Genomic DNA, 22,149 nt, shown 5'->3' with positions numbered 1-22,149 from the left:
TAGCCTTGAGCTACGCCCATCTCCCGGCTATCCGAAGAGGTCTACCAGCTAATTCTTGGGCTACAATATCTCTTTTTCCAATTGGCCTGGACCCTTTTTGCCGACACGGAGCCATACCGATCCATCACGACTGGTCTGCCGACGTAATCGTCCGAGGAGGTTTCAACAGGATCTTCCATTGCGAAGTTGCCTAAGGCCCATCTGCTAGCCCCGGCCTGCTAGCTGTCTGAATCGGTGTGTCTCCAGCTCACCTAGCGTAGTAGCAACTACTGAACGGCTCCCTGACTCACCTATTGCTGCTCATTGGACCCCAATATCACTCGACTACACATGCCTCTCCCTAATGTAAATATGCCTTGTGTTACGGATACAGTTATCCTGTGTGTGTGTGTATCCTGTGTGTGTGTTTCTTTTCTCTCCTTCTCCCCTCACAGGTGAAAACCATCACTCCCCAATCAGTCAACAATCAATCATCAATCAGAAGACACACCTCCTCCTACTTCCTATGCTATCACAGTTCCTTCCCCATGGTTTAAAAACCCCATCATTTGTTTGTTCTAAAGCAATCTCTAGCTCAATCTCTCTGTAAATGCCATGTCTGTAGGTCTCTGTGTTTCACTCTCGCTTTGTGTCTTAACCTCTCTTTTGTTTAAACACCTCCATAGCACTTTGTCATCACCTGTGAGTATTGTTTTTGGTTATGGTGTTTGTTTGTTGCTGGTGGGAAAAGGGGGAAACCAAGACAAGTCGCCCATGGGCATACACTACCCGTAAGTGAACTTTGTTAAATACACTAGTTAGAACGGCGGACCACCCACTGTATTTTTGGTTAGTTAGTTAGCTGTTGTTAAAGTAGGCTAGTCTAGCTTAGGGGTGTTTTGGATGCTTATTGTTTCTTTCCTTGGGTCCAGCTCAGCCCCTTTTCCTGCTCCCCCCATTACCGTGTGTTTATAAATAAACCTAGAGTTTGACGGTAGATTTCTGTTGTGGTTATTTCGTTCACACTTTTACTTTGTCACAATAATAATTTGCATGAGTTATGTTACGGGTCTCATTACCATCCCCCCCCTAGACTGTCGGGCCAAAAGGGATTCGTAACATAAGTGGGCGCTCGTCCGGGATCTGTCATAACTGACACCCATGCCGCTCATGTAGATTGTTGTAGTGGTATAGTTCAGTGTTGAGCGTCATAGCTGAAGTAGCATTAGTGTTTGCTATTTTCTTTGGCACTTGTGAAGTAGTGTAAAATGACTACTTTTGATTTGAGATCCTTTTTGGATAACCCTTCGTGGGAGGTTTTTGACAGATGTCGTAGAGTTGATTTAATGACCTTGGCTGACCATTATTCAGTATCGATTCCGCAGAGTTTAGTTAAGGCGGAGGTTAAACGGCTAGTATTAAATGTATTGTTGGAAGAGCAGGTGCTTGTGTTACCGCTGCCTGAGCCTACTACCCCTGTAGCGGATGTTGCTGCTCCTGTAAGCCCATTGGTGTCTGATAATGAGGGCGAGGCTAAAGCTCCAGCCACATTGCCCCGTTTTGATCCACTCTCCCCACAGTCAAACGGTGATGCCAGGAGGGATGTCCGTTTAGCACAGTTCCAACTGGAGGTGGAAGAGAAAGCCCAAATTAGGCGAGAGACTCTCCAGTTGGAGATATGTAAAATAGAGGCAGAAAAAGAACGAGAACAACGGCATTTGGAGATGTGTAAAATTGAGGCAGACAGAGAACAAAGGCAGTTGGAGTTCAAAATGCGCCAGATGGAACTGGAGGCAGAGACAGCGAGGCTAGCCTCCGGTCCTACTGTGCCTGTTTGTGAGCCGTCCTCACCTGCTGTGTCCTCAAACACGTTTGACATTAGTAGGCAGATTGCCTTAGTACCTTTGTTCAGAGAGTCAGAGGTTGACTCCTATTTTTGTGTATTTGAGCGTATAGCCGTAGCATTGAAATGGCCTGAAGAGGTATGGTGCCTATTACTTCAGTGTAAATTAACTGGTAAAGCCCAAGAGGTTTTGTCAGCGCTACCTCTGGAGGACAGTTTGAATTATGAAGTGGTCAAAGCTACTGTTCTTCGTGCCTATGAGCTTGTGCCTGAGGCATACCGACAGAGATTTAGGTCTCATAGAAAGTCTTCTAGTAAGACTTATGTGGAATTTGCTAGAGACAAGGGAAATCTGTTTGATAAATGGCATGCTGCTAGTAAGGTAACTGATTTCAACTCTCTCCGGGAGTTAATCTTGTTGGAAGAGTTTAAAAATTGCTTACCCGAACGCATTGTAGTTTACCTAAACGAACAGAAAGTATCCTCCCTGGCAGAATCGTCTGTGTTGGCAGACGAGTTTGTGTTGACGCACAAGAGTGTGTTTTCGGCTCAAATTGAGAGTAGAGCCACTGAGTTTCCTACCTTTAGCCCTAGTCAGCCAGCAGTAGTATATCAAGCACGCCAAAAGAATGAGCGTCCCTGTTTCTATTGTCATAAAGTAGGACATATGATTAATGATTGCTTCCTGCTTAAACGCAAACAAGGGATGCCTCTTCGTGCCAAGCCACCAACAGGTGTTGCTCTAATTCGTACGGTTGTGAGGTCTGCAACAAAACAGGTGCCTCAGGGTAACTGTAGTTTGAAAGTCTCAGTCCCCGACCGCAGTTATGAACCATTCATTTTCGAGGGATTTGTGTCCCTAAAGAATGACGAAGCGTCTCAACGACCGGTTAAAATCCTTAGAGATACTGGTGAGGCGCAGTCGTTTATATTGTCTGATGTGTTGCCCTTATCTGACGATACATACTGTGGTTCCAGTGTGTTAGTGCAGGGTATTGAAATGGGTTTTGTCCCAGTGCCATTGCACTTTGTGAAAGTACACTCTGAGTTAATCAGTGGAATATTCAGAGTGGGGGTACGCCCTATGTTGCCAGTGAAAGGTGTGACCTGTATAATGGGTAACGATATTGCCGGAGGAAAGGTAGTACCCGTATTGGAAGTATTGGATAAAAGTGACCACTCTCTCTCTAATGAGCTGGCACAGAGTTATCCACATGTGTTCCCCGCTTGTGCTGTCACTCGTGCTCAGGCACGACAAGAGGGTGACGAGATAGATTTGTCGAACACTGTTCTGTTCAAAGAGGTTGATCAAGAGGATGGATTGTGTGATACCTCTGAGAAGCTGATCACCTCTGACAAACAGCCCAGGAAAGAATCAAAGAACGTTGAACTTATTGCTGATGCAATACAGTTACCAGTCACTCGTGAGCAGCTGATTGCTAACCAAAAGGTTGACAACAAGCTTGCTAAATGTTTTTCTAGTGTTGTCTCATTGGAAGATGTGAAGAAGAAGAATGTGGCTTACTTCATTGATGGTAATCTCCTCATGCGTAAATGGAAATCCCATGTTGACGCGGATGGAGATTGGAATGCTGTTTACCAAATAGTGATTCCTACAGCCTTTCGACAAAATGTGTTATCCCTTGCTCATGATCACCAGTGGTCTGGTCATTTAGGAATCACAAAAACTTATGATCGGATCCTTCGACATTTCTTTTGGCCGGGTTTAAAACAAGATGTGGCTCAGTTCTGTCGGACATGCCACACATGTCAGATAACAGGAAAACCAAATCAGGTTATTCCTCCCGCTCCTCTTTGTCCCATACCTGTCATAGGTGAACCATTCGAGCATGTGGTAGTTGATTGTGTCGGACCGTTACCGAAGACAAAATCGGGTAACCAGTTTTTGTTAACGATAATGTGTATGGCTACAAGATACCCCGAGGCCATTCCTCTGAGAAGGATTACAGCCCCGGTACTGAGTAAAGCCTTAATAAAATTCTTCACGACATTCGGGTTACCTAGGGTGGTACAAAGCGATCAAGGAACCAATTTCCTATCCAAGCTCTTCAGGCAGGTGTTAAAATCCTTGTCAATTGCGCACCGTGTGTCAAGCGCCTATCACCCAGAGTCTCAGGGTGCACTTGAAAGATGGCATCAGACACTGAAGTCTATGCTACGTAAATATTGTTTGGAATCTGAGAAAGATTGGGATGAGGGAGTTCCTCTAGTTTTGTTTGCTGCTCGTGAAACTGTGCAGGAGTCCCTAGGTTTCAGCCCGGCTGAACTGGTGTTTGGTCACACAGTGAGAGGACCAATGAAAGTCCTTAAAGAACAGTTCTTGTCCCAAGAGTTGTGTACCAGAGATGAGAATGTGTTGGACTACGTTAGTCGCTTTCGTGAGCGCCTACACCAAGCTTGTGCTCTCGCAAAGGAAGCTCTGTCTTCCTCACAGAGGAGCATGAAAAGACACTATGATAAAGAGGCTGTTTCTCCTCCACTACAGCCAGGTGACCAAGTACTGGTGTTATTACCTGTTCCAGGATCTTCACTGTCAGCTCGTTTCTCGGGTCCTTATTTAATTGAAAAGAAAATAAGTGAAACTGACTATGTGCTTCAAACTCCTGATAGACAACGCCAATCTCGTGTGTGTCACATTAACATGTTGAAAGCTTACCACACCCGACCCATCACACAGTTAGAGAGTTCAAAAACAGAGGAAGGTACTGCTGTCTCTGCTACTACTGCTATGATAGTGGACTGTCATATTGATGATGTTGATGGCTTGGAGTTGCGCAATACTCAGCAGCAGTGTGTTAGATTGCCCAACTCAGAAATGCTGCTGTCTATCCAATCCGGTCTGGTTCATTTAACGGATGGACAGGCCAATGATATTGTGAGGCTACTACACAGTTTTCCATGTCTCTTTAATGACGTTCCTACTCGCACAAATGTGTTGGAACATGACATTATTGTTGGAAATGCTACACCTATCAAGCAACACCCATATTGTATCAACGCTTCCAAGAGGAAGATAATGAGCGATGAGGTGAAATATTTGTTGGAGAATGACCTGGCTAAGCCAAGTTCAAGCCCTTGGAGTTCTCCTTGCATTTTGGTTCCTAAACCTGATGGTACGTCCAGGTTATGTACGGATTATCGAAAGGTAAATTCTGTCACAATGCCAGATTCGTTCCCGTTACCCCGACTGGACGACTGTATCGACACTATTGGTGCTGCTAAGTATGTAACCAAGTTAGACCTCTTAAAAGGTTACTGGCAGGTTCCGTTAACTTCACGTGCTTCTGAGATTTCTGCCTTTGTGACCCCAGACAACTTCCTACAGTACTCAGTCATGGCTTTTGGGATGCGAAATGCACCAGCCACTTTCCAACGACTGGTTAACTCCGTATTAGCTGGCGTTCCTAATTGTAGTGCATACCTTGATGACCTAGTGATTTATTCGTCTGAGTGGTCAGAGCATGTTGACTCTCTAAGGGTAGTATGTGAACGGTTGGCAGCTGCTTCTCTAACCCTGAACTTGGCAAAGTGCGAGTTTGGGAAGGCTACTGTTACCTATCTCGGTAAAGAGGTTGGCCATGGACAGGTGCGCCCTGTTGATGCCAAGGTCTTGGCTATAACTGCATTCCCTGCACCTACCACCAGTCGAGAGCTACGCCGCTTTTTAGGGATGGTTGGCTACTACTGTAGCTTCTGTAAAAATTTCTCTGCGGTAGTTGCTCCATTGACCGATTTGCTTAGTCCAGCTAGATCATTTGTGTGGTCCCCTGATTGTAAGAGAGCTTTTGAATCAGCGAAAGCACTCTTATGTAGTACACCTGTACTTGCTGCTCCAGATTTTGAACAACCGTTCAAACTTGAGGTGGATGCTAGTGCCAGAGGTGCTGGTGCTGTTCTACTGCAGCAGGACAAGAGTGGAGTGGATCATCCCGTTTGTTATTTTTCACGTAAATTTAATAAATGTCAAACAAACTATGCGACAATAGAACAAGAAGCTCTTGCTTTGTTGTTGGCTCTGCAATACTTTGAAGTATATATTGGTTCCAGTGCCCTACCCGTGATTGTATATACTGACTATAACCCCTTAGTTTTTCTCCACCGAATGTACAACCAGAACCAGCGCCTTATGCGTTGGGCGCTGATTGTACGAAATTATAATTTGGAGATCCGCCACAAAAAGGGTTCTGATAATGTGTTGGCAGATGCTTTGTCTCGTGAGTGAAAATGATTTCTGTATGTTTTGCAAGGTTGTTGCTTTGTTGTGAGTATTCATTGACATACTGTAGTCGCAACCCCTAGGGTTGCTCTTTTAAGGGTGGGAGTGTTACGGATACAGTTATCCTGTGTGTGTGTGTATCCTGTGTGTGTGTTTCTTTTCTCTCCTTCTCCCCTCACAGGTGAAAACCATCACTCCCCAATCAGTCAACAATCAATCATCAATCAGAAGACACACCTCCTCCTACTTCCTATCCTATCACAGTTCCTTCCCCATGGTTTAAAAACCCCATCATTTGTTTGTTCTAAAGCAATCTCTAGCTCAATCTCTCTGTAAATGCCATGTCTGTAGGTCTCTGTGTTTCACTCTCGCTTTGTGTCTTAACCTCTCTTTTGTTTAAACACCTCCATAGCACTTTGTCATCACCTGTGAGTATTGTTTTTGGTTATGGTGTTTGTTTGTTGCTGGTGGGAAAAGGGGGAAACCAAGACAAGTCGCCCATGGGCATACACTACCCGTAAGTGAACTTTGTTAAATACACTAGTTAGAACGGCGGACCACCCACTGTATTTTTGGTTAGTTAGTTAGCTGTTGTTAAAGTAGGCTAGTCTAGCTTAGGGGTGTTTTGGATGCTTATTGTTTCTTTCCTTGGGTCCAGCTCAGCCCCTTTTCCTGCTCCCCCCATTACCGTGTGTTTATAAATAAACCTAGAGTTTGACGGTAGATTTCTGTTGTCGTGGTTATTTCGTTCACACTTTTACTTTGTCACAATAATAATTTGCATGAGTTATGTTACGGGTCTCATTACCATCCCCCCTAGACTGTCGGGCCAAAAGGGATTCGTAACACCTTGTCTATTGCTGGTTTGGTTAGTTATTAGTTATTATTGTCTTATTTCACTGTAGAAACCCCAGCCCTGCCCTACATGCCTTAGATAGGCCTTTTGTTCCCCCCCATCCCCCCACCCCACACACACACACACACATGTGGTGACCTCACCTGGCTTAACTGGTGCCTCTAAAGACAAAACCTCTCTCATCATCACTCATCGCCTAGGTTTACCTCCACTCTACTCACATCCTACCATACCCTTGTCTGTACATTATGCCTTGAATCGATTCTACCATGCCCAGGAAACTGCTCCTTTTACTCTCTGTTCCGTACGCACTAGACGACCAGTTCTTATAGCCTTTAGCCGTACCCTTATCCTACTCCTCCTCTGTTCCTCTGGTGATGTAGAGGTTAACCCAGGCCCTGCAGCCCCCAGCACCACTCTTATTCCCCAGGCGCTCTCTTTTGATGACTTCTGTAACCGTAAAAGCATTGGTTTCATGCATAACATCATTATCATCATGGTTATTGATTCCAAGATGGCGTAGCAGTCGAACGTCTTGTCGTGTCGTGTCCCTTGTATATATCGTTTTTTAAATTTTTATATTTTTAACATATTTTTCTTCGCATATCTTTTAAAACATTTTGTTAAACCTCAACTTCTAAATACTCTCCTGCAACCCGCCTCACCCAATGTAGCTATTTTCTTCTAAAGTACTTATATCTACTTTGGATCCAGAACCCCTCAACTGAAGCTAGCCAGCTAACTACCAGTTAGCTACTAGCTATCAGTCAGCAAACCATTGCTAGCGGTCTTCAGCTATCCGGTCATCAGCTAACCTTTAGCTCGGAAAGCTCTCGCCAGTTCGAACAACGCAACTCCAATCAGAGCATAACGGACCTATTATTTTTATCCCCGGATTCCCACCGCAAATGGAACATTTTCAGCTGGATTCTTCACAACTAGCTATCTAGCTAACCGCAATCCCCGGATGATTACTCCTGGCTAGCGTTTCCACCCACTTAGCTTGAAGCTAGCCCGGCCAGAGCTCCTGTGCTACCACCGAAGCATACTCCTGGGCTACAATATCCGGACCCACGACCGGTCTATCGATGTCACCGCATGAAGAGGAATAAACAGACTCACCCCATTGCGACGTCCCCCAAAGGCTAACTTTCTAGCCCTTGCTATCTCCTTGCTTGCTAATCCGGCGTGCTAACTGCTAGCTTGTTTAGCCCCGGTCCGCTAACTGCTACCTTGTTTAGCCCAGGCCTACTAACTGTTAGCTTGTTAGCACAGGCCTGCTAACCGTCTGAATCGCCACGTCCCAAACACTCACTGGACCCATATTTACTTTCTCTTTTCGATTTTTAATTTGTTTAAACCTTCCGGTAACCTGCCTCACCCAATGTGATACGGAATCGCCATTATTTTAAATTTTTAGAACACACTCAAGAACCTCCAGAAGCTAACCAGCTAACTAGCTACAAGCTATTTAGTCATTGTTAGCCGCTGCTAACTGTTTTTTTAACCTGGATAACACTCGCCAGTCCAGGTTCCCTGCCCCATCCACCGCTGCCCCCCTGGACACTGATCACTTGGCTACATAGCTGATGCATGCTAGACTGTCCATTAATCACGGTACTTCATTCTGCTTGTTTATGTTTTATCTCTCGGCCCCAGCCGCACTCAGGCTCTGTGTGTAGTTAATCCGACCCCCCCTGCCTAGCCTACGCCATTTTACCTGCTGTTGTTGTGCTAGCTGATTAGCTGTTGTTGTCTCACCTACTGTTTTAGCTACTGTTTTAGCTAGCTCTCCCAATTCAACACCTGTGATTACTGTATGTCTCTCTCAAATGTCAATATGCCTTGTATACTGTTGTTCAGGTTAGTTATCATTGTTTTAGTTTACAATGGAGCCCCTAGTTCCACTCTTCATACCCCTGATACCTCCTTTGTCCCACCTCCCACACATGCGGTGACCTCACCCATTACAACCAGCATGTCCAGAGATACAACCTCTCTCATCATCACCCAGTGCCTGGGCTTACCTCCGCTGTACCCGCACCCCATCATACCCCTGTCTGCGCATTATGCCCTGAATATATTCTACCATGCCCAGAAATCTGCTCCTTTCATTCTCTGTACCCAACGCTCTAGGCGACCAGTTTTGATGGCCTTTAGCCGCACCCTCATACTACTCCTCCTCTGATCTGCGGGTGATGTGGAGGTAAACCCAGGCCCTGCATGTCCCCAGGCACCCTCATATGTTGACTTCTGTGATCGAAAAAGCCTTGGTTTCATGCATGTCAACATCAGAAGCCTTCTCCCTAAGTTTGTTTTACTCACTGCTTTAGCACACTCTGCTAACCCTGATGTCCTTGCCGTGTCTGAATCCTGGCTCAGGAAGGCCACCAAAAATTCTGAGATTTCCATACCCAACTATAACATCTTCCGTCAAGATAGAACTGCCAAAGGGGGAGGAGTTGCAGTCTAGTGCAGAGATAGCCTGCAAAGTAATGTCATACTTTCCAGGTCCATACCCAAACAGTTCGAACTACTAATTTTGAAAATTACTCTCTCCAGAAATAAGTCTCTCACTGTTGCCGCCTGCCGACCCCCCTCAGCACCCAGCTGTGCCCTGGACACCATTTGTGAATTGATTGCCCCCCATCTAGCTTCAGAGTTTGTTCTGTTAGGTGACCTAAACTGGGATATGCTTAACACCCCGGCAGTCCTACAATCTAAGCTAGATGACCTCAATCTCACACAAATCATCAAGGAACCCACCAGGTACAACCCTAAATCTGTAAACAAGGGCACCCTCATAGACGTCATCCTGACCAACTGGCCTTCCAAATACACCTCCGCTGTCTTCAACCAGGATCTCAGCGATCACTGCCTCATTGCCTGTATCCGCTACGGAGCCGCAGTCAAACGACCACCCCTCATCACTGTCAAACGCTCCCTAAAACACTTCTGTGAGCAGGCCTTTCTAATCGACCTGGCCCGGGTATCCTGGAAGGACATTGACCTCATCCCGTCAGTTGAGGATGCCTGGTCATTCTTTAAAAGTAACTTCCTCACCATTTTAGATAAGCATGCTCCGTTCAAAAAATGCAGAACTAAGAACAGATATAGCCCTTGGTTCACTCCAGACCTGACTGCCCTCGACTAGCACAAAAACATCCTGTGGCGGACTGCAATAGCATCGAACAGTCCCCCGATATGAAACTGTTCAGGGAAATCAGGAACCAATACACGCAGTCAGTCAGGAAAGCTAAGGCCAGCTTCTTCAGGCAGAAGTTTGCATCCTGTAGCTCCAACTCCAAAAAGTTCTGGGACACTGTGAAGTCCATGGAGAACAAGAGCACCTCCTCCCAGCTGCCCACTGCACTGAGGCTAGGTAACACGGTCACCACCGATAAATCCATGATTATTGAAAACTTCAACAAGCATTTCTCAAAGGCTGGCCATGCCTTCCGCCTGGCTACTCCAACCTCGGCCAACAGCTCCGCCCCCCCGCAGCTACTCGCCCAAGCCTCTCCAGGTTCTCCTTTACCCAAATCCAGATAGCAGATGTTCTGAAAGAGCTGCAAAACCTGGACCCATACAAATCAGCTGGGCTTGACAATCTGGATCCTCTATTTCTGAAACTACCCGCCGCCATTGTCGCAACCCCTATTACCAGCCTGTTCAACCTCTCTTTCATATCGTCTGAGATCCCCAAGGACTGGAAAGCTGCCGCAGTCATCCCCCTCTACAAAGGTGGAGACACTCTAGACCCAAACTGTTATAGACCTATATCCATCCTGCCCTGCCTTTCTAAAATCTTTGAAAGCCAAGTCAACAAACAGATCACAGACCATTTCGAATCCCACCGTACCTTCTCCACTACGCAATCTGGTTTCCCGAGCTGGTCATGGGTGCACCTCAGCCACGCTCAAGGTCCTAAACGATATCATAACCGCCATCAATCAAGATTCCTTGATGCCCTTCCAGACTCCCTCTGCCTACCCAAGGACGCCAGAGGACAAAAATCCGTTAACCACCTAACTGAGGATCTCAATTTAACCTTGCACAATACCCTAGATGCAGTTGCACCCCTAAAAACTAAAAAAATGTCTCATAAGAAACTAGCTCCCTGGTACACAGAAAATACCCGAGCTCTGAAGCAAGCTTCCAGAAAATTGGAACGGAAATGGCGCCACACCAAACTGGAAGTCTTCCGACTAGCTTGGAAGGACGGTACCGTGCAGTACCGAAGAGCCCTTACTGCTGCTCGATCATCCTATTTTTCTAACTTAATTGAGGAAAATAAGAACAATCCGAAATTCCTTTTTGATACTGTCGCAAAGCTAACTAAAAAGCAGCATTCCCCAAGAGAGGATGACTTTCACTTTAGCAGTGATAAATTCATGAACTTCTTTGAGGAAAAGATTATGATTATTAGAAAGCAAATTACGGACTCCTCTTTAAACCTGCGTAGTCCTCCTGCACAACTCTGCCAGGACCTAGGATCAAGAGAGACGCTCAAGTCTTTTAGTACTATATCTCTTGACACAATGATGAAAATAATCATGGCCTCTAAACCTTCAAGCTGCATACTGGACCCTATTCCAACTAAACTACTGAAAGAGCTGCTTCCTGTGCTTGGCCCTCCTATGTTGAACATAATAAACGGCTCTCTATCCACTGGATGTGTACCAAACTCACTAAAAGTGGCAGTAATAAAGCCTCTCTTGAAAAAGCCAAACCTTGACCCAGAAAATATAAAAAACTATTGGCCTATATCGAATCTTCCATTCCTCTCAAAAATTTTAGAGAAGGCTGTTGCGCAGCAACTCACTGCCTTCCTGAAGACAAACAATGTATACGAAATGCTTCAGTCTGGTTTTAGACCCCATCATAGCACTGAGACGGCACTTGTGAAGGTGGTAAATGACATTTTAATGGCATCGGACCGAGGCTCTGCTCCTAGACCTTAGTGCTGCTTTTGATACCATCGATCACCACATTCTTTTGGAGAGATTGGAAACCCAAATTGGTCTACACGGACATGTTCTGGCCTGGTTTAGATCTTATCTGTCGGAAAGATATCAGTTTGTCTCTGTGAATGGTTTGTCCTCTGACAAATCAACTGTAAATTTCGGTGTTCCTCAAGGTTCCGTTTTAGGACCACTATTGTTTTCACTATATATTTTACCTCTTGGGGATGTTATTCGAAAACATAATGTAAACTTTCACTGCTATGCGGATGACACACAGCTGTACATTTCAATGCAACATGGTGAAGCCCCAAAATTGCCCTCGCTAGAAGCATGTGTTTCAGACATAAGGATGTGGATGGCTGAAAACTTTCTACTATTAAACTCGGACAAAACAGAGATGCTTGTTCTAGGTCCCAAGAAACAAAGATCTTCTGTTGAATCTGACAATTAATCTTAATGGTTGTACAGTCGTCTCAAATAAAACTGTGAAAGACCTCGGCGTTACTCTGGACCCTGATCTCTCTTTTGAAGAACATATCAAGACCATTTCGAGGACAGCTTTTTTCCATCTACGTAACATTGCAAAAATCAGAATCTTTCTGTCCAAAAATGATGCAGAAAAATTAATCCATGCTTTTGTCACTTCTAGGTTAGACTACTGCAATGCTCTACTTTCCGGCTACCCGGATAAAGCACTAAATAAACTTCAGTTAGTGCTAAATACGGCTGCTAGAATCCTGACTAGAACCCAAAAAATTGATCATATTACTCCAGTGCTAGCCTCTCTACACTGGCTTCCTGTCAAAGCAAGGGCTGATTTCAAGGTTTTACTGCTAACCTACAAAGCATTACATGGGCTTGCTCCTACCTATCTCTCTGATTTGGTCCTGCCGTACATACCTACACGTACGCTACGGTCACAAGACGCAGGCCTCCTAATTGTCCCTAGAATTTCTAAGCAAACAGCTGGAGGCAGGGCTTTCTCCTATAGAGCTCCATTTTTATGGAACGGTCTGCCTACCCATGTCAGAGACGCAAACTCGGTCTCAACCTTTAAGTCTTTACTGAAGACTCATCTCTTCAGTGGGTCATATGATTGAGTGTAGTCTGGCCCAGGAGTGGGAAGGTGAACGGAAAGGCTCTGGAGCAACGAACCGCCCTTGCTGTCTCTGCCTGGCCGGTTCCCCTCTTTCCACTGGGATTCTCTGCCTCTAACCCTGTTACAGGGGCTGAGTCACTGGCTTACTGGGGCTCTCTCATGCCGTCCCTGGGGGGGTGCGTCACCTGAGTGGGTTGATTCACTGTTGTGGTCAGCCTGTCTGGGTTGGCACCCCCCCTTGGGTTGTGCCGTGGCGGAGATCTTTGTGGGCTATACTCAGCCTTGTCTCAGGATGGTAAGTTGGTGGTTGAAGATATCCCTCTAGTGGTGTGGGGGCTGTGCTTTGGCAAAGTGGGTGGGGTTATATCCTTCCTGTTTGGCCCTGTCCGGGGGTGTCCTCGGATGGGGCCACAGTGTCTCCTGACCCCTCCTGTCTCAGCCTCCAGTATTTATGCTGCAGTAGTTTATGTGTCGGGGGGCTGTGGTCAGTTTGTTATATCTGGAGTACTTCTCCTGTCCTATTCGGTGTCCTGTGTGAATCTAAGTGTGCGTTCTCTAATTCTCTCCTTCTCTCTTTCTTTCTCTCTCTCGGAGGACCTGAGCCCTAGGACCATGCCCCAGGACTACCTGACATGATGACTCCTTGCTGTCCCCAGTCCACCTGGCCATGCTGCCGCTCCAGTTTCAACTGGCCTGGGCCCTAGGACCATGTCCCAGGACTACCTGACATGATGACTCCTTGCTGTCCCCAGTCCACCTGGCTGTGCTGCTGCTCCAGTTTCAACTGTTCTGCCTTATTATTATTCGACCATGCTGGTCATTTATGAACATTTGAACATCTTGGCCATGTTCTGTTATAATCTCTACCCGGCACAGCCAGAAGAGGACTGGCCACCCCACATAGCCTGGTTCCTCTCTAGGTTTCTTCCTAGGTTTTGGCCTTTCTAGGGAGTTTTTCCTAGCCACCGTGCTTTTACACCTGCATTGTTTGGGGTTTTAGGCTGGGTTTCTGTACAGCACTTTGAGATATCAGCTGATGTACGAAGGGCTATATAAATAAATTTGATTTGATCAATAAAAGACAGTACTGTGCAGCCGTCTTCATCGACCTGGCCAAGGCTTTCGACTCTTTCAATCACCATATTCTTATCGGCAGACTCAGTAGCCTCGGTTTTTCTAATGACTGCCTTGCCTGGTTCACCAACTACTTTGCAGACAGAGTTCAGTGTGTCAAATCGGAGGGCCTGTTGTCCAGACCTCTGGAAGTCTCTATGGGGGTGCCACAGAGTTCAATTCTCTGGCCAACTCTTTTCTCTGTATACATCAATGATGTCGCTCTTGCTGCTGGTGATTCTCTGACCCACCGCCACGCAGACGACACCATTCTGTATACATCTGGACCTTCTTTGGACACTGTGTTAACCTCTTGGAACACTAGGGGCAGTATTTCATTTTTGGATGAAAAAACGTTCCCGTTTTAAACAAGATATTTTGTCACGAAAAGATGCTCGACTATGCATATAATTGACAGCTTTGGAAAGAAAACACTCTGACGTTTCCAAAACTGCAAAGATAATATCTGTGAGTGCCACAGAACTGATGCTACAGGCGAAACCAAGATGAAATTTCAAACAGGAAATTAGCAAAATTTGAGGCGCTGTTTTCCATTGTCTCCTTATATGGCTGTGAATGCGCCCTGAACGAGCCTACACGTTCTGCCGTTTCCCCAAGGTGTCTGCAGCATTGTGACGTGTTTGTAGGCATATCATTGGAAGATTGGCCATAAGAGACTACATTTACCAGGTGTCCGCCCGGTGTTCTTCGTCGAAATTGGTGCGTAATCTCCAGCTGCAAGCATTCTTCCATGTGATTCAGAGGAGAGAGGAGACTTCCACGAACGATATATCATCGAAGAGATATGTGAAAAACACCTTGAGGATTGATTCTAAACAACGTTTACCATGTTTCAGTCAATATTATGGAGTTAATTTGGAAAAAAGTTCGGCGTTTTGATGACTGAATTTTCGTTTTTTTTTGGTAGCCAAACGTGACGAACAAAACGGAGCGATTTCTCCTACACAAAGAATCTTTTAGGAAAAACTGAACATTTGCTATCTAACTGAGTCTCCTCATTGAAAACATCCGAAGTTCTTCAAAGGTAAATGATTTTAGTTGAATGCTTTTCTTGTTTTTGTGAAAATGTTGCCTGCTGAATGCTACGCTAAATGCTACGCTGAATGCTACGCTAGCTATCAATAATCTTACACAAATGCTTGTTTTGCTATGGTTGAAAAGCATATTTTGAAAATCTGAGATGACAGTGTTGTTAACAAAAGGCTAAGCTTGAGAGCTAATATATTTATTTCATTTCATTTGCGATTTTCATGAATAGTTAACGTTGTGTTATGCTAATGAGCTTGTGGGATAATTACACTGCTGGATACAGGTTTTTTTCGTAGCTAAACGTGATGAACAAAACGGAGCGATTTGTCCTAAACAAATAATCTTTTTGGAAAAACTGAACATTTGCTATCTAACTGAGTCTCCTCATTGAAAACATCCGAAGTTCTTCAAAGGTAAATGATTTTATTTGAATGCTTTTCTTGTTTTTGTGAAAATGTTGCCTGCTGAATGCTACGCTAAATGCTACGCTAAATGCTACGCTAGCTATCAATAATCTTACACAAATGCTTGTTTTGCTATGGTTGAAAAGCATATTTTGAAAATCTGAGATGACAGTGTGGTTAACAAAAGGCTAAGCTTGAGAGCTAATATATTTATTTCATTTCATTTGCGATTTTCATGAATAGTTAACGTTGTGTTATGCTAATGAGCTTGTGGGATAATTACACTGCTGGATACAGGTTTTTTTCGTAGCTAAACGTGATGAACAAAACGGAGCGATTTGTCCTAAACGAATAATATTTTTGGAAAAACTGAACATTTGCTATCTAACTGAGTCTCCTCATTGAAAACATCCGAAGTTCTTCAAAGGTAAATGATTTTATTTGAATGCTTTTCTTGTTTTTGTGAAAATGTTGCCTGCTGAATGCTACGCTAAATGCTACGCTAAATGCTACGCTAGCTATCAATAATCTTAAACAAATGCTTGTTTTGCTATGGTTGAAAAGCATATTTAGAAAATCTGAGATGACAGTGTTGTTAACAAAAGGCTAAGCTTGAGAGCTAGCATATTTATTTCATTTCATTTGCGATTTTCATGAATAGTTAACGTTACGTTATGCTAATGAGCTTGAGGCTGTATTCACGATCCCGGATCCGGGATGGCTAGAATCAACAAACATCCAAACGAGCTTCAATGCCATACAACACTCCTTCTGTGGCAGCCATCTGCTTTTAAATGCTAGTAAAACTAAATGCATGCTCTTCAACTGATTGCTGCCTGCACCAGCCTGCCCGACTAGCATCATTACTCTAGACGGTTCTGACTTAGAATATGTGGACAACTACAAATACCTTGGTGTCTGTTTAGACTGTAGACTCTCCTTCCAGACTCACATTAAGCATCTCCAATCCAAAATTAAATCTAGAATCGGCTTCATTAATAAAATCTAGAATTTCGCAACAAAGCCTCATTCACTCATGCTGCCAAACATACCCTCGTAAAACTGACTATCCTACGGATCCTTGACTTCCTTGATTTCGTCATTTACAAAATATCCTCCAATACTCTACTAGGCAAACTGGAAGTAGTCTATCACGGTGCCATCCGTTTTGTCACCAAAGCACCATATACTACCCACCACTGCGACCTGTATGATCTCGTTGGCTGGCCCTCGATACATATTCGTCGCCAAACCCACTGGCTCCAGGTCATCTATAAGTCTTTGCTAGGGAAAGCCCTTATCTCAGCTCACTGGTCACCATAGCAACACCTACCCGTATCACACGCTCCAGCAGGTATATTTCACTGGTCATCCCCAAAGCCAGCACCCCCTTTGGCCGCCTTTCCTTCCAGTTCTCTGCTGCCAATGACTGGAACGAATTGCAAAAATCACTGAAGCTGGAGACTTATATCTCCCTCTCTAACTTTAAGCATCAGCTGTCAGAGCAGCTTACCGATCACTGTACCTGTACACAGCCAATCTGTAAATATCATTCCCAACTACCTCATCCCCATATTGTTATTTATCTTTTTGCTCTTTTGCACCCCAATATCTCTACTTGCACATCCTCATCTGCACATGTATCACTCCAGTGATAACGCTAAATTGTCATTATTTCGCCTCTATGGCCTATTTATTGCCTTGCCCCCCTAATCTTCTACATTTGCAGTTGTAAATGAGAACTTGTTCTCAACTGGCCTACCTGGTTAAATAAAGGTGAATTAAAAAAATAAATAGCAAGTTGTTCAGTTATGTTTATTTTCATACCAATACATGAAACTAACATTGCGCTAGCCTACTGAGCGAATGAATTAAAATTTAAATTAGGCATACAGCTATCACAACCTATATTTTAATAGCAATTAAACAGCTTTTGGTTTAGAATGGTCAACAAAAAAGCAGGCTCCCCCACTTCCCAATTCAATTAACCCCTGGTTATCAGATTACAACAAGGAAATCAAGGCCGAGTTCAAATGCCTACATCAAATTCAAAGCAATCCACTCAATGCCTGATTCTCTGACCATCAAAGCAAACTGGCACTGTCTGCACTCTGCTTTCTACAATGAGACAAAAGGCACACAGGTGGGCAGCTGCTCTCTGAGGTATGCTCCGCATGGTCCTAAAGCCACCCCTCCTGTACGCTAAACAGCTGTTGTATTTTAATCGGGATTGGAATTATTTAGTCTGTTTTTTGTTTTTTTACCAGTGGTGTAAAGTACTTCAGTCAAAATACTTTAAAGTAGTCTACTACTTAAGTAGTTTTTGGTGTTTCTGTACTTTACTATATTTTTGCCAATGTTTACTTTCACTTCACTATATTCCTAAATTAAATAATTTTACTCCACACATTTTCCCTGACACCCAAAAGCACTCCTTACATTTTGACAAGAAAGTGGTCCCATTGACAGACTTCTCAAGAGAACATCCCTGGTCATTCCTACTGCATCTGATCCGGCGGACTCACTAATCTCTAATTCTTTGTTTATACATTATGACAGAGTTTTGGAGTATGCCCCTGGCTATCTGTAAATGTATAAAGAATTAAGACAATTGCAATTCCACTTACTTTTAACACTTAAGTATATTTAAAACCAAATACTTTTAGACTTTCACTCAAGTAATATTTTACTGGGTGACTTTCACTTTTACTTGAGTCATTTTCTATTAAGGTATCTTTACTTTTACTCAAGTATAACAATTGAGTACGTTTTCGACCACTTTTTTGACTACTTAAAATGTTTGGTTTAGAGGTGGGGTATGGCATAACAAGCCTCGTCGCAAAACAGGGAAGCCTGGGAAAGTTCCATGGCAGAAATCAACTAAATAGGAGTGGAATTTGACACCTCACGACACATCAAACCAATCAAATGCCTTGCTTGGGCGGAGCTACAAAGATGCTCACCAGATTAGTGCCATAGGAGCAACAGTGTGTGAGGACTAAAAATATAATCAAAACATGCACTGGTGACAAAACATTTGACAATGTTTGCAGCACGCTGGTTTTCACAGCATTTCTCTGTTATTTCGAGGTGAGCAAAAGCTGCAGAAATGGTCTACAATGCTGGCCAATATTTTACGGCAACCATGTACTGTTTATCTATGGGGACAACTGCAGTCATTTTGCAAGCAATGTTGCTAAAATGAATGAAGAAAAATCTAATGAACCTCATAAAATGTTATCTGTAATGCCCCAACTCCTGTAGCCTAATTGTTACCTGTAATGCTCATCTCCTGTAGCCTAATTGTTACCTGTAATGCTCATCTCCTGTAGCCCAATTGTTACCTGTAATGCTCATCTCCTGTAGCCTAATTGTTCCCTGTAATGCTCATCTCCTGTAGCCTAATTGTTACCTGCAATGCTCACCACCTGTAGCCTAATTGTTACCTGTAATGCTCACCACCTGTAGCCTAATTGTTACCTGTAATGCTCATCTCCTGTAGCCTAATTGTTACCTGTAATGCTCATCTCCTATAGCCTAATTGTGGTCTACCTATTTTTATACTGTACCTAAATTACAAGGAGTGGATTTGCACTAAACATTTTATGTCAGCACTTAAAAGGCATGTACAAAATCTGGTACATGGTTTCGCTCATATACATTGTCTACTGGTATCATTTTAAATTGAGAACATATAGCTCAACATTTAAACAATGTCTGAGTTGAGCTACGCTCTGCTTCAGATGCCCATAAGACTCCATTGGCAATGCATGCCATATGATAAGCTGCAAAATGTATTCACATAGCTGATATACTGAGAGAGTGAAAATCAAATAAAACCGACTTGGGATCTTACAATTACACAAAAATGCAATGTTCATTTGAGAATACACAGAAACACAGACACGGAACCCCTTCTCCTCTTTATTGCAGGATTGTGATATGATTAATCAACATTGAATCTAGTTCATTTTGAATAATAGTTTAATAATTAAAAGAAGTTTAAAAACTTCACTTCAAAGAATCAACACTTTGTCACTTCAAAATGTACAAATAAGATTACCTGTATGTAAAGATTAGACATCTTAGTCTAAACAACAATAGATAATTGTACGCTATTATTACTAAAGCATCATTTCAGGGGAACAAAAACAACTCCATACTAGTAGTGGCCGAACTTGCTCCAGTGATCCCTGATCTACTGGGTGAGCAGACTTCTATTCCAGCCCAACAATAGCACACTTGATTATCAACTCATTATATTTGATAAGTTCAATGAAGTGTGTTATTGCTGGGCTAAAACAGAACCCTGCACACCCAGCAGACTTCCAGCAAGGTTGGCCTGCTCAGATTGTAATAGGTTTATACATTGTGTGTGATGTTTAACTGTATTATGTATTTGGCAACATAGGCAGGCCTACACATATGACCCATGGCATATAGGATATACCCTTAGTCTTATGTGTCATTCATTGGGACCTCTTTTAATCTGCAAACAGGCTTTCAGTTTTCGATATCTGAGGACAGAAAACGTAACAAAGAAACAGACTTCATTATAATAAAATTAGACAGCACTGAATATTATGTTGCTATTATCTCTGGCCTTATGGTTTTTCCCTCTTGGGTCTGGAACTGGAGAATATTTTCATGTCGTCCTCCCACAAAATTACCTGCCCAATCTAGTAGCCTACAATCTCCCTTTACTGACAGCTAGAGCTGCAATTTCACCCTTTTCCATGGCTGTTATCTACAAATGTATTTGGAGACTGTTTTTAATTTAGAATGATTACACCAAGATATCTAGCTAATAGAAAATTAGCTAGCTGGTGCCATTTAATTCACTTAGCTAAACGGTGTGCAATGTTGGCCATTTGGCTAGCAGCTCAGTTGAGTTCGCCTACAAAGTGGCGAACTGTAGCCACATAGCTAGCTAGCTAATAATACAGTTTAAAAAAACATTTAAACATGTATTTACTTACTTGAATAGGTTATTCCACTGCCTCTGTTTTGGGGGTCCTTACAAAAATAAAATAAATGGGCAATCTTCACGATATTTTCGGTGTAAGCAAAGCACAGCCATGTGGACGAATGGAAACAAGGAAATCAATGTTTGTCACCAAAGCGGTTTAGAACGTGTTGTGACGTTTGACTTTACCAGCATAAATCGCCCCCCCCCGCCCCTCTCCCTCTCTCTCTTAGAAAAAAGGGTTCCAAAATGGTTCTTCGCTGTCCCCATAGGAGCGAGCACCCTTTTTGGTTCCAGGTAGAACCCTTCTGGTTTCCATGTAGAACCCTCCGTGGAAATGATTCTAACCCCAAAAGGTTCTACCTGGAACTAAAAAGGTTCTTCAAAGGGGTATTCTCTGGGGACAGCCAAATAACCCCTTTAGGCTCTAGATAGCACCTTTTTTTCCCCCAAGAGTGCATGGCATATTGACATCTTTCCTGAGAGTGCCAAACGCATAATATGTGTTACTTTCACTAATATGTTTGTTCAGTGCAGATGCAATTGTTTTCATACAAGTATTGCACTTGTCTTCAGGTGTCATATTGAGGTGTGATTAGTAGCTCTCGTTAGCTACATTTGTCACAATTACGCAATGGAAGTGCCTTGCGCACGGAATCTAAACTTGACTTATTAGTGTGTTATACAACTGAAGTAGGTTATACTTTCTGAGAGTTGTCCTTTTCAAAGTCACTCCAATTTGTTTGATATATGCAAAGCCAAGCAAGTAACGATACGTAAAATGTGCTCTTATTGTTGTATACCTCTGTATGTGCTTGCAGGTTGGTAATTTTCTGGGTCCCCCTCGACTCTTAGCCGAAACTCATTGTAGCCATCTCTCCGTGTACCCTGTGTCTGTGCCCGTAAAATCCTGCCGCAATATCCATCCGACTTCGCTTGCTTATCTGTTGGTTCCTCGACGAACGTGAGAGCATTGCACACACAATTGGAGACAAAATACTGCAAAAGCAGCAAATTCAAATATATTCCCATTATTGATGGTGTGGTGGGAAATTCTTTATTCCACCTCTACAAAGGAAACAAAATAGAGGATGTATTATCTCCCCACAGTCCCCAACTACGGAATTCCTGCAAACTATTAGCCCTGACACTTGGTAATAAATGGCGAGAGAAACCGCGGTGAATCCATCCCAGACAGAGCGGGTTTCGAAGTTCGATGGCACTGCTTCAGCATACAGTTACACTGATCTGAGAGGAAAGCGGTGATAGGTAGCTTGAGTGTTGAGTTAACGGAGTAATTCTCAGGGTCCGGGAAATAGCGAAGCGCAGCAGCACAGCTGTCCCCGACAACTAGGGAATAACTAGATTGTAGCGATGAAGGCAGCAAAGTATAAACAAAACCCAGACATTCCTAATCACCCCTGTGACCGATAGGTGCATTTGACATTCTTGGTGAGACGCAGGAAAACTGTCGGCCAATGTTTACACAGCTATTTCATAAGTCAATTAGAATATAGCAGGGCGCTCATAACAATAATTCGCCTTTTCTTGTATTAATGATAATGTCAAGGCAAATGTTTGGTGTGTGCTCAATGATTTACTTTTGACGATTATACAATTTTACCGTTTATATAG

General features: G+C 43.6%; 1 protein-coding gene across 1 annotated transcript in view; it reads right to left on the bottom strand.

Moving 5' to 3' along the window:
• Nucleotides 1–21,921, bottom strand: part of LOC115134023 (spondin-1-like) — a 144,295-nt gene extending 122,374 nt beyond the window's left edge. Inside the window, exon 1 of the mRNA XM_029667554.2 lies at nucleotides 21,318–21,921. Coding sequence (XP_029523414.1) covers nucleotides 21,318–21,546 — 229 coding nt within the window. The 5' untranslated portion in view covers nucleotides 21,547–21,921. The remainder of the gene's footprint in view (nucleotides 1–21,317) is intronic.
• Between the last annotated feature and the right edge of the window lie 228 nt (nucleotides 21,922–22,149).

The sequence above is a fragment of the Oncorhynchus nerka genome, linkage group LG9a, assembly GCF_034236695.1.
Source record: "Oncorhynchus nerka isolate Pitt River linkage group LG9a, Oner_Uvic_2.0, whole genome shotgun sequence".
In the NCBI taxonomy this organism is placed as follows: Eukaryota; Metazoa; Chordata; class Actinopteri; order Salmoniformes; family Salmonidae; genus Oncorhynchus; species Oncorhynchus nerka.
Note: the sequence above shows the minus strand (reverse complement) of the source record. Positions and strands in the feature narration are given on the sequence as shown.